The sequence below is a fragment of the Cricetulus griseus genome, chromosome X (assembly GCF_003668045.3).
Source record: "Cricetulus griseus strain 17A/GY chromosome X, alternate assembly CriGri-PICRH-1.0, whole genome shotgun sequence".
NCBI lineage: Eukaryota > Metazoa > Chordata > Mammalia > Rodentia > Cricetidae > Cricetulus > Cricetulus griseus.
Window position 1 is genome coordinate 118,276,825 of NC_048604.1, and position 16,007 is coordinate 118,292,831.

At 38.8% G+C, this 16,007-nt stretch overlaps 1 protein-coding gene across 1 annotated transcript in view; it reads right to left on the minus strand.

The window, feature by feature from the left end:
- Positions 1 to 78: 78 nt before the first annotated feature.
- Positions 79 to 16,007, minus strand: part of Med14 (mediator complex subunit 14) — an 84,734-nt gene continuing 68,805 nt past the window's right edge. Inside the window, 8 exon segments of the mRNA XM_027433168.2 lie at positions 79 to 2,163; positions 4,774 to 4,966; positions 5,296 to 5,421; positions 8,875 to 8,982; positions 9,076 to 9,255; positions 10,521 to 10,756; positions 11,648 to 11,830; positions 14,540 to 14,671. Of these exon segments, the coding sequence (XP_027288969.1) occupies positions 2,090 to 2,163; positions 4,774 to 4,966; positions 5,296 to 5,421; positions 8,875 to 8,982; positions 9,076 to 9,255; positions 10,521 to 10,756; positions 11,648 to 11,830; positions 14,540 to 14,671 (1,232 nt within the window). The 3' untranslated portion in view covers positions 79 to 2,089.

A 16,007-nucleotide genomic window follows, 5' to 3' on the forward strand; every position in this document is an offset into this window, starting at 1 on the left:
CACTATGGCATCCAGTTTCTTTGATTGAACCTGGTTAACAAAAGAGGCAAAAGACATGGTTTGTGATGAAAGTTACGATTCAAATGCTAAATATTTCCAAGCTTTAATAAAGTATACCAATTCCAAGTACCAAGCATAATATCAAAATTCAAATTCATTGGTTTACTTTTAATAAGCATCAAATCAAAATCTGTTCATTGAATCCTATCTTAATTGATTTACACAATGCATTCAAAGGTGAGTTATAATTAGGAAAAAGTAGCCATTGAATGCATCATGTATAAAAATGCAATTAACAATTCAAAACCACACTTAAAAGAGAAAATACCTGAAAAGTTAATTCTATTAATAAAATTATTTGAAACAATATCATCCTGCAGATAAAAATACATTTCTTGTATATACATGTAGATTTCTACATGAAAGATAGGATTCAGCTCCAAATAGAAAAGGGCTGACTCCTGATCAAGACATCTTGGATTGCCAAACCCATGTGATTACCACTGTGAAGAGAACTGAAAACAGAAGAAGAAAAGGGTTAGGTTAAAGGAAGAATAAAAGTTTAGTCACCTACTCTGGAATAGTGGCAGAGTTGGGTGAAAAGCAGGAGATGAAGGCAGAAATGAAACACAGAAGACAAAGAAGGTCTCAACTCTGACTGGAAATGGAGATTCAAGCAAAGTTGAGAACAAAGTTGGAATCTGGTAGTTATAGAAGCTCAATTAATCATAAAATGGAATCAGACAAACATCTAAAATTTCATCAAGGACCATATTACATTGACTAGATAACTCAACATATTATCATAAAAAAAAACAAAGCAAAACAACAACAAAAAACTGCTCCAAATAACATCAAGTCATCAGAAGACATTTGAATCAGATCATATTCATTGAAGCTTAAAAAGTCCCTGACTGGCTTCAAGCAACAGTACAGTACTCTAGAAAGAAATCCTATTGAGAGGTACCAGTGCCAGAAACTCCACTGGACCCTAGACAGGCCCTCCACTGTGGACTTTTTAAATGACTGGACCAGGTTGTGTCCAGCAAAAACATCCTATCATTTTGCAGACAATGAATTAAATTGAGATTGTTCAGAACAACCCCAATTGTGCTGGGGAAGGTAAGAAGTTAAATAAGATAAAGAAATGTCACCAAAACTTCATGCAAACTAGAGCATTCAAGTTCTTTGCTTCCTAGTTAATGCCGTGTGCAGAAGTATCCTTTAAATGACATTTTCCTAGCAAAAAAAGGCTCCCATTTCCTCGCAAATGAGAATAATTGAATTATTTGGGATCCTTGATCACTTACTGTCTCTTTTCAAAGACAAAGTTGTTTTGTTTTACCAAATCCTATACTGAAAAACAACTGAGGTGCTAAATGTTTATCACCAGCCATTTTAGGAATGTCTGAAGAAACTATATTAATCTTAAAACAAAAATGTTTTTGTTTAAATTTCAGACATATGTAATTAAAAAACTGACTGGCCCCACCAAATTTAAGATGAAGGGAGGCCCTAAGAACTCTAGAGAGCTTATACACACACAAGTGAGTGTCACTTTTATATCCTAGTTTTATTAAATATTGCTTCTTTGGGATATGTTTAACAGCTCCCAAACATATTTCTGTGAAAGGATTCAAAGCGGTCATATTAAAATACAGCTTCAATATAAAGTTTGTCACAGTTTTACAGTATTCAAAAATGACAGACCTGCCTTAAAAAAAAATCAAAAAAGACCATTACACCCAAAAACATAAGAAAGCAATTAAATAAACAAGTTTGGCATTTTCATTACTTTATAGTATAAAACAGAATATTAAATCTATCACTGGCAAGCGGACACTGATTTATTACCTAGTTTGAAATGTGTCGCATTTAAACACACTATACAAGTTCACTATACAAAAGATTGATGGTATTTTTGATGAAAGAAGTGCACCCTGAAAAGTTTTGCCAGTTTAGTATATTTAGCTCTTAAAGGTTTTAAAAAAAAAGTCCTTTTCCTTTTTAAAACTGATGGCTGAATTCAGCCTGTTTGTGTGTGTTGTTTTTTCATTTGTCAGCCTTCCTGGTTTAAAAACAATAGTGTCTATGGACGCCCACCAGGGGGCAGTGTAAGATTAGCCATTAAATCACGAACAGCTGCAAATATTGTGCATTCACCTGCAACAGAGAAAAATGGTCATTAGCTATTCGCAGTATAGGAGAGACGTTAACACACCCGTGAGGGGAGGGTTGGTTAAAATCAGTAATGAATTTGAAATAAAAGATTAGGTATTTCAAACTATTCAGATTTTAGGTGCTGAAATATGGTGTAGGATAGCATATTATATTTGGGGTGGGTTTTGTTTTTGTCTCAGGAAGAATCTAGGGCAAGTGTCAAGTTTAAACAGAGGGAGAGGGACAGAGAGAGGGAGAGGGACAGAGAGAGGGAGAGGGACAGAGAGGGAGGGGGGAGAGAGAGAGAGAGAGAGAGAGAGAGAGAGAGAGAGAGAGAGAGAGAGAGAGAGAGAGATGCCTTCAGTGCACAGAAACAGTGCCGCATTGGGTAAGACTTTAAAAGTCTGACTTTAGAGTTGAATGCTATAGAATGGATCTAATGACAGGTTCTAAACTATATTTATGCATTGCTTACAACTTCAGTGATGTACTATTAATGTTGCATGAAAGGCCATATAAGAATGCCTTCAATACTGTCCAAAAGAACATTCTTCGATAATGGGAACTTGTGTGCTCTGTGGTTACCAAGCTACAAAACTGAACATTTTCATTTTCTAAAGTTATACATTAAGACTGAAGTCAAATAATACAAAATGTTTTGTTTCGTTTGAAAGGGAGAAAAGGTTTGTTTAAAGTTATTTTTCCCCTTTTCTTTCCTCTTTGGTTGCCACGACAACAGTCTCACTATGTAAACCAGACTGGCTTGGAACTTACAATCTTCCTGCTTCAGCCTCCAAGTGCTGAGATTATAGGTGTAAAGCATCAAACCAAGTTAGGATTTTCCTCCAAAGCTCTTCATTGTGAGAGATGGGCAAGGAACCCTAAGTGTTAGATACCAAGAATCTAAAAATTAGATTTGTGGAGGCACCATATCCTCTCAACTTCCCCTATGCCTCTTAGTTCTTGTAAATATTGCAAATGCTTAAATATTATAAAGCAAAACTGGATCTTTCCCACTAGGCTGTTTTGACACTACCACAGCTGAAAGGGGGAGAACTGAAACCCTTGTATGAATTATGGCCTTCTGTCAAAGGGCAGGACACAGTGACTCTGTGCAACTCACTGTGAGCCTTCACTCCAAGCACTGGAAAACGAAGGTACAGAACAAAAGGACAAAGAAAATCCAAAGGCTTGTTCAGCCAAAGAAGGAACAAAGGAAAAAAAGAAAGCACTCCCACAATACCATACCAGTTTCCTAAAGAAGTGAGGTAGGTGTGTGTGCACACGTGCGCATGTGCGTGCATTGCCTGTGTACGCAAGCAGGCACATGTATACACACTTCTTTGACACTTTTATTGATTGATAGGTAGAAAAATTTGCTTGATCATAGTAGGATCAAAACATTTCCCTTCTAATTTTTAAATTACAGAAGATATAATACATAAAAAATAATAGTCCTGTCTATATGAAGGTACTGTGTTTATCATCAGAGTTCTATTGGACCGCTACCTTGAGAATTCTGGTAGGTGTAATTTTGATGCCTGAGGATGGACTTCCAGCTGAATAGAGAGGTCAGAGAATGAAAGCAGAAAATTGTCAGAAGTAAAAGTATTGTAACAAAGCATAATGCTCTCTACTGCCTAGTGTATTCCTTAGAAACTAAAGCAAGGACTTACCTAGGTATGATGTGGGGAAACAGCTTTAAAAAAACCTCATTTTCCTCAGGATCCCTAAAATTTGACACTGTGATACCTAAAAATGTTTCAGAGAACAGCTTTTCCCTCCTTTACCACAATTGTTTTTGCAAGCTATTCTAAAGGAAGGTTTAAAGAGGACTTCCTTAGCATTTGACATGAGTGAACATTCATTTAATTTTCTTAGTATTAGAAATGAGCAAAATCAAAGAAAAGTTCTCTCTGATGAGCATCATGTTTTAGAACCCCAAATTTGGCATTGCCAGGAGTCACATGTTAAGTGTGGGCTACTCCAGTATCGAAGCAACCTTATTATCTTTCAAGAAACACTCTGGTTTCTTCGGAAATGTCCAGTCTCAGAGCTCAGGGAAAAGGCTCACTTGCACCCACCTGACACTTACATAAGAAGCCCAAAAAGCAGTGATGCCATTTGTATCAGCTTTTATTCTTCACAAAACATTTAGAAGATACACACTTTTAATAATATTCTATTCATGATTGAACCATGAAGTATGAGAAACCAACATGCATTTCAACTTTGTGATGTACAGAGTGGCAAGTACTGATAGCAAGGCAGGAATTCACAGCCACGGAAAATCTATCATCCTAACCTAGGGCTTTGTGGCAATGTGTGCTATAAATACAAGCTTCTGGCATTAGCAACCGGCTCAGTCCCAATAGTAAATTGCTAACAAAAATGAAGTCCAGGCAGCAGAGAAATGGACAAAAAATGAAGACCCAGTAAGAAAGAAAGAAAGCGACAAGCAGACACTAAGAGGGCCATGGCAACAGAGCGCTAGTACTAAATTGGGGAGCAGAGTAGGGAAGGAGGGAGAAGAGGAGCAAAGGGGAGGGAGGTCTCTCTCAAAGGAATTTTTATAACATATATGCAATAAAATACCATCTACCGCTCATGTACCTTGTCGTGGTGGATTCATCTCTGCAAACCTCTTCAGAATGTTGCTGACCATCATGGGCGCAGCAACAGAAGAGTTCTGCTGTCTGGGAATGTCTGCCTGCTGGGTGGTACCTGAAGCCATGTCATAAATGATTGGAACTATTATACTAACAGGTTCTTGGGGAGGGACTGATGTTTTCTGAGTTAGTTGAAGCTGTAGACACATAAAGAAAAAAACAGAAAATCAAATATTGGTCTCAATTTGTGAGCCACACTATAATTTACATTCAGATTAAGATATAGTAAGTATAAGAAAAATTAGAAAAAAGTGACAAAAACTGAGCATTATGATTGTCTCACAATTACCAACCTGAATAAATTTCTGTTGTTACTAAGGGAACCAGGAATCCCATGAAGTCTAACAGTGAAGAAATATAAGCATATATTTGGCAATAACTGCTAATTCAAAAATTGTCCTATTACTCTCACGTGGCTTTTTCCTCAGAAACTCTGCACACACAGATGATATCAGGTGATACTTACAAAAAATAGCATTTTGGATTTCAGCACCACAGCTGGTGTCCCAGGAGGTGCAATTGGTGGTGCGCTGGGAGGGATAGTGAGGCAAAACTGAACATTCCATTTTAGCTGTGTTGCTTGGTCTGGGAACTGTTGTGAAAGGGGAAGAAATATGACAAAACTCCCGTTAACATTTAAAATCACATAAGGTCTGGAGTTGAGGAGTTAGAGTTTCATATACATTCAATCATTCAGACAATTTATATATGAAGTCACTAACTAAAACTAAGGAGTAGATTTATGTGCTACGTTCTCATTCATTCCTGGACAAGTCATCAGTTCCAAGGCCAATACTTCAGCTTCAACAGTGTCTCCAACATCTAGCTACTCTTGCTTCACTGGCGACATCTATCTACTCTTGCACAAAGCTCAGGGATTCACTGCTTCTAGAAATCCCAGCCAGTGTCTTCCTTTTCAGGTGCATACTACCTACTGTCAGTCCCACATCTTGAGTGAGGCTCTAATCATGCTCACAAATGCTGAATGACATTATGACTTCTGCTGCTCCTTCCCACAATTAAGGACCAACACATGATACACATGACACTTAAGGCTCTTATTGACTAGGGAGGGTCCATTTAGGTTTCAAAGTCCTGTTTCTAACTGCTTCTCTAAACAAACTAGGCCAACAGTGGTAATGGTTTATAAGGATAATTTACTGGTACTTTTGCAGACAGATATTTTCTAACATATAAGGTCTTTTACAGCCTACCACATCAAAAGCCAATTTTTTTTGTTATTGTTTTGGTGTTTTTGTTGTTGTTGTTGAAACCTGGTTTCTCTGTAGCTTTAGAGTTTGTCCTGGAACTTGCTCTGTAGACCAGGATGGTCTCAAGCTCACAGAGATCTGCCTGTCTCTGCCTCCTGAGTGCTGGGATTAAACACCACCCATCAAAAGTCAAATGTTAAGCCCATTTAAAAAAAGCACAACAACAACAAAAACACTTCTTCCCCCATCCTGATAGTAAAATAGGAACAAAAATGAGGGGAGAGGTTTTAGGTTAATCAAATCAACACCAAAAATAAATATCAAGATTAAAAAAACTGGGAGATTAAGAAAATACAACTAATATAATTTTAAGAAAATACCTAAAGTATGGGGCTAGAGGAGATGGCTCAGGGGTTAAGAGCACTGACTGTTCTTCCAGAGATTCTGAGTTCAATTCCCAGCAACCACATGGTGGCTCACAACCATATGTAATGTGATCTGGTGCCCTCTTCTGGCACTCACTGTATACATGATAGATAAATAGATAAATAAATAAATAAATCTTAAAAAAAAAAAGTATGGGGCTAGAGAGATGACTCAGCAGGTAAGAGTGCATACTGCTCTTCCAGAGGAATAAAGTTCATTTCCTACCACTTATGTGGGGTGGCTGACAACTAACTTTAACTCCAGCTTAAAGGATCCGATGCCCTCCCTTTTGTTCTCTGCTCATACCCACACACATATGGCATACATATAGATACACATATATACACACAAAATCAAATGAGATGGCTCAGAGGTTAAGAGAACTTGTTGCTCTTGCAAAGGACCTGAGTTCAATTCCTAGCACCCATGTCACAACTCACAACCAGCTCCAGGGGATTGATGCAATGACCTCTTTTGGCTTCCATGGGCACTGTTCTCACATTCACAAATTCAGATGCAGACAAACGCACAATTGAGTTTTTTTTTTTTTTTTTTAAGGTGCTAGAGAGATGAATCAGTGATTAAGTTAATTGGCTCCTCTTCCAGCGGATCTGGCTTTGACTCACAATGATCTGTAACTCTAGTCCCAGGGAATCTGACATTCTTTTCTGGCCTCCTAGGATACTTAGGTGGCACACAGACACATATGTGGGCAAACATTCCATAAAAAACAAGTAAATTTTTTTAAAAAAAGACAGAAATATCTAAAACTACCAAAGGTGCAAATATAAAATGAGAAAAAGAAAAAAAAAAAAAAGACTGGTAACTGAGCAGCTATGGGTGCTTGTGGGAACAGAAACTGGGGCCACCTCTACATAGGACAATTTACTAAGATCTATTAAAGCGACAGCTATATATCCTCTATTAGAAATTATTATATTTTGTATTTACAATACGAAAGTGTTAGAATCTGGAGAAGATTATGCAGCTATGGACATAGCTCAATGATAGAGCACACAAGGCCCTATGTTCAATTCCAGGATAGGAATGGGAAAGGGAGGAGGAAAGCAACTGTTTAGCCATCTTAATTCTTTCATTAAAATAGTATTTAGGCCAAGTGGTGGTGGCCCACTCCTTTAATCCCAGCACTCAGGAGACAGAAGCTAGTGGATCTCTGTTAGTTTGAGCCAGCCTGGTCTATAAAGCAAGTTCTAGGACAACCAGAGAAACCAAAAAACTCTGCTGAAAAGGGGAAACAGAGGACACTTTATATTCTGAAATGTGGAAAGATCTCCAAGATTTACTCAATGCACTAAGTGTAACAGGCTTCCATTTTAAGCAACAGCTCTGGATGTCCTGGAAATGGTTTCTATTGCAAACACTAGCAAATACTGAGGGTTGCTATGGGTTGAATTGAATGGGTGAACAAGATAAGAAAGAAGCCCCCATTCCCAGAGCCAGTTCAGTATGACCTCACTTCAAAATATAGTCTTTGCGAGTATAACCAAGTAAAGAAGAGGCCATCAGGTTAAGGATAGTTATTATCCTTCATAAGAAGAGGAAAAAAAAGACAGAAGAAGCAGCATACATGGGGATAAGCCAAAGGTTGTTTGTAATCACCAAGAGAGAGACATGAAACATTCTCCTGTGGAGCCTTAAGAGAGAACATGGCCTTACTGACACCTTAGTTTAGGACTTTTACACTTTAGAGCTAGGACTGAATAAATTATTATTGTTTTAAACCACTCTTCGAATGGCCTTTCTTTTGGTGGCTCAACAAACCTAATAACAAATGCAGACCAAGCCGTACAGGTAATAGCAGCAATCCTGCAAAGGCTCAAAGTGAACAAGAATAGATTTTCAGAGCTCTAAAGATGGCTGCTTCCCAGTTAGCATCTGCTCTTTGTGACTCAACCCTTGAGAAATCACAGCTATTCATGGGACACAAATTCTATGACCAACAAAGGTGGGGAATCAGATTAGAAATAAATAAATACATAATATTTCACAATAAAAATAGATACAAGTACATAACAATATAGCAGCAAGACATTTGTTCCTCTCATCAGACCAACTCTTCAAAGAGTAGTTAGTTACTGGGAACTCTGCTTTGGACAGAGAATGGCTGGGCAATTCCTCACTCTATCACTTTGTCCTGAATTCAAAAGACACAGCATTTGTATTGTCACAGACAAATTTTAAGTCAAAATTAAGAATTTAATTCAATTTAATCCTTTAATTCCTTTCCTAGGAGCCAAAGGCAGGTCGATATCTATGAGTTTGAGGCCAGCCTATTAAAAAAAAAACTAATAAATTCTAAGAGAAAAAAATGAAACAATGTACAAAATAAGTAAGACAGAAAAAACACTGCTCTGCATTAGAAAAACTTTTGTTTCTCAGTAACTCACCAGCTCCAACTTCATAATATGCACACAGTCACGGAGGATGTGTGTTGGTGCTCCCAATAGTTTAGTGAAGGCTATAAGTGTGTTGGCTTTAAATGGAGGTCCTGCAACCTATAGGGAAGAGAAAGAAATCACCTTATATTTCATTCTACAATTCCTCTGGTTCACTGACTAAATTACAAGCATGGATTAGGAAACACATACTCTTGTTTCAAAGAATTTCTCCAAAACTTGAAGCTCATCAGCTTTCCACTGCCCTGCATTTTCAGGTGTCACTTTTAGCTGTAGGGTCTGGTTGGTTTTGGGACTAAGGGCTACTCTGCATTTCAGGGCATCTGTCTTGAACATGATTACTCCAGGCTCGTTGGAATTGATCAGCTGCAACTGCAAAACAAGGATGAAGCAAATCAGCAGGAGAACACAAACATCGCTGACAGAACTGTCACAATAGAAAAACAACTAAACTGGTCCAGGTCAGCCAGATGAGTCACAGAGCCCAACACTAGAGGAACAATGAGTAGAACTCAGGCTGCAACAGAGCTCTCATCATCTCCAAGCTGAATGCTAATTTACTTAATGTATCTTAGTATCAGGAAGGGATACAGTAACAAGAGAAGGCAAACAGACAGAGTTTGATCACAGTGTATTGAAAACATCAAAATAGGAGCTGCTCTTCTAGAGGATGTAGGTTCAATTCCCAGAACCCACATGGTGGATCACATCTCTAAGTGATTTGATGCCTTCTTTGGCCTCCATGTGCAAATAGTACAGTCATGAAGGCGAACACACACACACACACACACACACACACACACACACACACACACACAAATAAAATACAATTAAAATTAAAGAAGAAAAAATGAAACCCACTATTTTATAGAATCCAAACAAGCCAATAATTTCTTAGAATACTTTTTACATTCTTTTTTAAGGTATGACTATAAAGATTGTGAAATGGCTTTCAGGCAACTGTATAGTATATATTATCAATAGTTACCAGCTTGACTACTTCATTAACACATATAGATACTGAGAATAATGATAACTATAAATTAAGAACACACTGAATACCAAGATATTATCCTAAGGTCTTTGCATGGAGCACCTCAAATGCCCACAAGTGATACCTGTCAAGTAGATATCTCCATTGGAGCACATGCCAGCAAACCTAGCAGCCAGACTGTACAACTCAATGATGACCCATCTCTGAAGGTTATCACCTTAAGATACGCTAGATGTCTGTTTCTACAAGGCTTTTAAACAAATGTAATTGCTCATGTACTTTTTTTTTAATGAACACTAACACCTACAATCAACATGTAGATTTAATGAAGACTCAGCTTCAAAGTCAGTCAGCTTACAAAGACATTCCAGAGAACAGTCATTTGTATGTGCAAGGTCAGACCCTGTGTGCACTACTGGTTCTCTGCAATGTGGTAACCTGCTCCCAGGTCCCGGTTAGCCACATTATCTAGTAAACTGTAAAACAGTCTAAACTAACACCAGATGGGATTCATCTTTAATGTGAGACAAGGAAATGAAGCCAAATTCCAACAAGATGGTTAAGAAGGTGAAAAAGTAACCCTCACAAAGATCTTATTCTGCCTTTGACAACGGCCATTTAGAAAGTCGAATAGCACTCGTACCGTTTCCTGTTGAATAATTCTTTGAAGGTGTCGTCTCATGATGACAGATCCAAGGAATCTCTCAAGTGGGGAGCAAAGATAACTGCCTGCCAGGCCAGGCACAAGCCCTGGTGTTGGAGAGGGTAGCAGTAAGATGTTCAAGGCACTATGAGTGAGGATGGTGGGTATGGATGCTGCCCAGGAGCGCTGAGGTAGTTTGCGAGGTGGAGGCATGTTGGTTGGCATTGTCTGGGAACCTTTTGGGAAGGAAAACAGGTAGCTTCATTTGCAAATACATAATATTCCATTATTGCCTTTTTTGTCTTCATCATAGAAGATGTAATTGGGACTCCTGTAATTATTCCTCCTCATTAAGGAATCTTATGTCAGTTCTCAGATAACAAAATCAGCTACCATGATTCTCCTGATTGTATCCAGGCCCCTACAATGTAACCTTGTAAGGACTTCATCAAAGAAGTAGAATCTGCTTCTCAACCTGGAATCTGCTTGGCCTCATTACCTGCTTTTGCCAACAGATTGTGTGGAAGGGATGGAGGCTGAACTAGTTACAGGACTACCAAGTACATTCCTGGAACCTTGACCCACTGTGTAAACAAGCCATGATCAAGTGGGAGACCACACAGAGCACACAGAAGCCATGTCAGCTGAAGCTATGTTAGGCAACCTACAACAGACAAATGAGTAAGCTCAGAGGAAAGGACTCTGTCAAAGTACAGAATTGTGAGCTAACATTGCACTGTTTTTTTAAGCACCAGAAGTTACTCAACAAAAGTAAACATGTATGTATGTATGTATGTATATATGTATATTTTCTTGATTTCTATAGCTTTGTTGGTTAACTTAAGGTATCTTTTAAGGTTCAATACTGCAGACAAACATTAACAGTCATAAGGGAGGTGCTGGGACTCACTTCCCAAGACTTCTGAAGGAGACAATCCTTTTTCTTATTACATTTTTCCTAACTTTGCTAATTAATATTGCGAAGTGGTTTCCAAAGGAAAACAAGTTTAAGGTTTAGCAATCCTCATTTGAGAAATACAATGTGACTTTCAAATGCCAGGGAAAAATGGTAGACGTCATTTATTGGTAATGCCTTAGAAGAACAACATAATGCTGGCAATACTCACTTGTGCCAGCTCGAGGGGAATGAGAAGCATCTGGAATAGGAGAATGTAGAGATGGGTTGGCTGGTGACATTCCAGGCAATCGGGCTGCTGGCGAGGGTCCAGACACTTGAGGAGACCCGGGCCAGTTTCCTGCTCGTCCACTTGGTGACACCATAGTGTATGGAGAACTAGGGTCAAGGGTCCCTGGAGTAAAAAACAAACAGATGGTTCTCAAAATATGTATTTTAATGTCGACAGAGTATGTGACAATAGTCATAGCCTTAGTGAGCCGTTTTAGTTGTCTTTCACTAAAGCTTGATGTTTCTTAAGATGTTAACCCTAAGTCTCTATTTTGTGTAGTTTGTGTTTGTTTGTTTGTTTGTTTGTTTGTTTGTTTGTTTGAGACAGGGTGTCTTCACATAGCACAGGTTAGACTGGAACTTACTATGTAGGCCAGGATGGTCTTGCACTCATGGAAATCCACTTGCCTCTGCTTCCAGAGTGCCGGGATGCATGTGCCACTATGCCCCCAGCTAGAGTTTGTGTACCCCGCCCCAAACAGGGTTTCTCTGTGTAGCTTTGGAGCATGTCCTGGCACTCACTTTGTAGACCAGGCTGGCCTCTCAGATCTGCCTGTCTCTGCCTTCCAAGTGCTGTGATTAGAGGTGTGTGCCACCACCACCACCCATCAAGTTTGTGTACTTTAAGCCTAGATTAAAGACAAAAAACTGAAAAGCCCCCAAAAGGATAAAGTTTACCTTCAGACAGGCTTCTGAACATGTAAAGAAACATCAAGTTCCACTGAAAGGAAGACCAGCCCTGGCAAATTATTTTCCTTTCTACTGAGATAAGGATGAGAAAGGGAAACTACACAATTTTTTTATTCAGCAGAGGCCACACTGACTAAGAAATAGAACTAAGAATTAAGTTTTGAAAGCAGTGGCTCCCTTAACAATCTGTTATTTTAAACTTCACCACAAAGATACCTTTGACATACTGTGTCACCCTTTGCCACCAAATGACACACTGATAAAATATTTACACCATCTATTTTAGTGAATAGATGGTCTTGACTTATAAAAAAGAGTCTTACAAATAAGTAAGACAGAACAAGAAAGTAGGCAATGTATATAAAATGGTTGGAATAAAATAAGAGACACTAAAGACAAATGGGCATTCTAAAAGGAAGTTTGAATTAAATAAGTGAAATTTAAGTAATAGTCAAGAAATGCATATCCAACAGTAAAACACCATTTTTTCACCTAGCAAAATGGCCAAGGTTTTTTCTTTCTCTTTCTGACTCTTGTTTTCTTCCTTTCTCTTTTCTTTCTTTCTTTCTTTCTTTCTTTCTTTCTTTCTTTTCTTTCTTTTTTTTTTTAGAACATCTTAGAATCCCATGTTGATAATGTTGCAGGACAACAGACATTCCCCCCATGATGCTACAGGAAATTGGTATGGCCTATGTTGCAATTTGCCCTATGTTGCAAAAGCTTTAGAATTTCTCAAATGTGGTTCAACCTCAATTACATTTTTAGGAACTTACCTAAGGGGATCATCATGGATTTGAGTACATAGGGCACCATTTTGAATTGTGAAATAAAAATGGAAACATTCAAAATATATATAATACAGAAGAATAGTTAAGTTATGGTATACCCAGACAAGGGATACTATGAAGCCATGTAGTATGATGATGGAGAGTTTTTTTACTGACAAATGATCAAACACAACAGTATTAGAAAAAAGTAAAGTCCTAGCTAAAAAACAGTTGAAAGACTGAGGAACTTCTTTATGTTCTGATGTGGCATGGTGTTCATGATGTTTAATTGAACAGTATGTATAATATGCTGTCTGCTATGTGGTACAGGGAAGACAGAAGAGGGTGGGTGGGTGTGTGTGTGTGTGTGTGTGTGTGTGTGTGTGTGTGTGTGTGTGTGTGTGTGTAAAACAGGTCTGCAAGAATAGGTCAGAAATCAGATACTGGAGAGATGGCTCAGTGGTTAAGAACACTTGTTCTTGCCAAGGATCCTTGGTTTGGTTCCCAGCATAGACCAGTGGCTCATAAACACCTGCAATACCAATTCCAGGGGATCTGATGCCCTTTTCTGACCTCCAGAGGTATCAAGAATCCACACAGCGGGCGCGCGCGCGCGCGCGCGCGCGCACACACACACACACACACACACACACACACACACACACACACACACACACACACACACACACACACACACAGAGTATCATCTCATACACATAAAAATAAAATAAATAAATCTTAAAGAATATAACTGAAATCAGTGATATAAAATGCCTCTGAGAGGACACATGAGGTGGCTGGTGAAATGAAAAGGAAACATTTGAGCCAGGCGCCCTGCCCAATGCTGTTAATCCCAGCACTTGGTAAACTGGAAGTGGGGATGGGGTGTTTCTGTTGCTATGACTTAAGAGGCCAGCCTGGGCTATACAGTTTGGTCTTATATAAAAAACAAAACAACAAACACAAAGGGGACATTTCACTGACTACCTCCACCTGATCTTTATTTGCATCCATTCAAAATCATTTTTTATGTTAAAAATTGAAGATTCAAAACAATTCATATATGGTAAAGTACCAAGATTGGGGGAGGTATCCGAGGGGTGGACAAGCCAATAGCTGGAGAGCAAGCACAGAAAGATATAGGAAAGCCAGTAAGCAGGCAGCAGGTGACAGACAGGACAAAGCAGAGCAAGGAAAGAGAAGACAGGCACAGACCAACCAATCAGTGCCTTTGTGTGGAAAAACTATGAAAAAATGTCCCTTTTTTTGCCAAGTCATATTTTTGCTATTTCTCAATAAATAAGCACTAATATTTAACAAAACTTACTTTCACACCAAGCTCTAAATGCTACAGCGATTTCTGTGTATGGACTCACCATGTGGACTAGCAAAACTGGCCCCTGGTCCTATTGAGATTCCATGCGAGGATGGGGGAGGAGTTGGAACAAAGGACGCTGGTGATGGGGCTCTCAAAGCCCCACTGGGGGAGCTGGCAGCATGCAGATTTCCTAATAAAGGAAAATAATTACAGATGATCTTGCAGGACACATATCATGTCCTGTCCAAGGACCACAGGTTACAAAAATCTCCCTAGAGACTACTGAGACAAGCAGAAAAGGTCCCATAAATAGCATGAAGGAAAATTGGAAAGACTTTACTATTCCAACAGAGCTCAAGTCCACGGGTCCATGTTGTAACTCTCATACACTAACTAAAAAGAAATTGTGTCCAATACACTTTTTAGCCATGTATTTAGTCAACAAGTAGGTGACTTTATCAATTTTTTGCCAAGCACTGTTCTAGGCATGGAAGACATAGTTAACACAAGAGACAATTTCTGCCCTCAAGGAGCATATATTCTATATAAGGTTATGACAAGTGCTATGGAAAAAACCAGTGCAAAGTAAAAGAGCAATTCTTTGTGGTGGCAGAGGTCAAGATTCTAAAGGGACACATGAACAAGACAGGAAGAAAGTGCAGGACATAGCACAAGAAATAAGATAATCCAGGCAAAACAGAAGAGCCTATCTAAAGGCCCCAAAGAAGGGAAAGTTTGTGTGACAGGGCGGGAGCCACGGTGCTGGAAAAGAGTAAACAAGGGTGGCATAAGAGAGGATGACAGAGTTGAGAGGTGAGTTCCAGATTGCACATGGACTTGTAGGCTCTAAGGATATATGGTTTATTTTGGATGATAGGCAACCAGTAACATCTGGAGTAGAAGCCATTGATTAACTTCTGTCCTAGGAGGAGCACTCTGGTGGCTCGTACTAGCTGCAAGGGTGACTGAAGGTTGAGTCGAGGTGCTGCAAGGTGCTTGAATTTGGGGTTGAAAACAAAGGATAGTCAACAGTATTTGGTAAATAACTCAATGTAGGTGTAAAAGCAAAAAGTGTTTTGCACATTCTGATAGCTATAGCCTGCTTAACATGACAGAAGGGTTGTCCCTTTCTGAACTAGGGTGTCTATGCAAGGATCAGGACTCAAGACTAGGAAAGTGGCAACTTAGTTTTAGCCATAGCAAGTTTTGGCAAGCCACTAAATATTAGGTGGAAGTGAATAATTCCAGAGTGAGGTCTAAATTACATACAAAAGTTGGGAGACAGACACACAAAGCCATGGGACTGATTTTAATTTTGAGGGTTTTGAAAGGGAGAACTACAGCTATTAAAACTAGAATAAACTCAACATATAAATATTTGCTACATTACTATTCAGCAGGTTTCAAACTCTTTACTACAATATAGGATAATTTCATTTTTTATGTTCTGCAATACTTAAGCAGTATCTCATACTCCATAATCAATCAACTTGGTTAGTCTTTATGTATTATATTTACCTATTTAG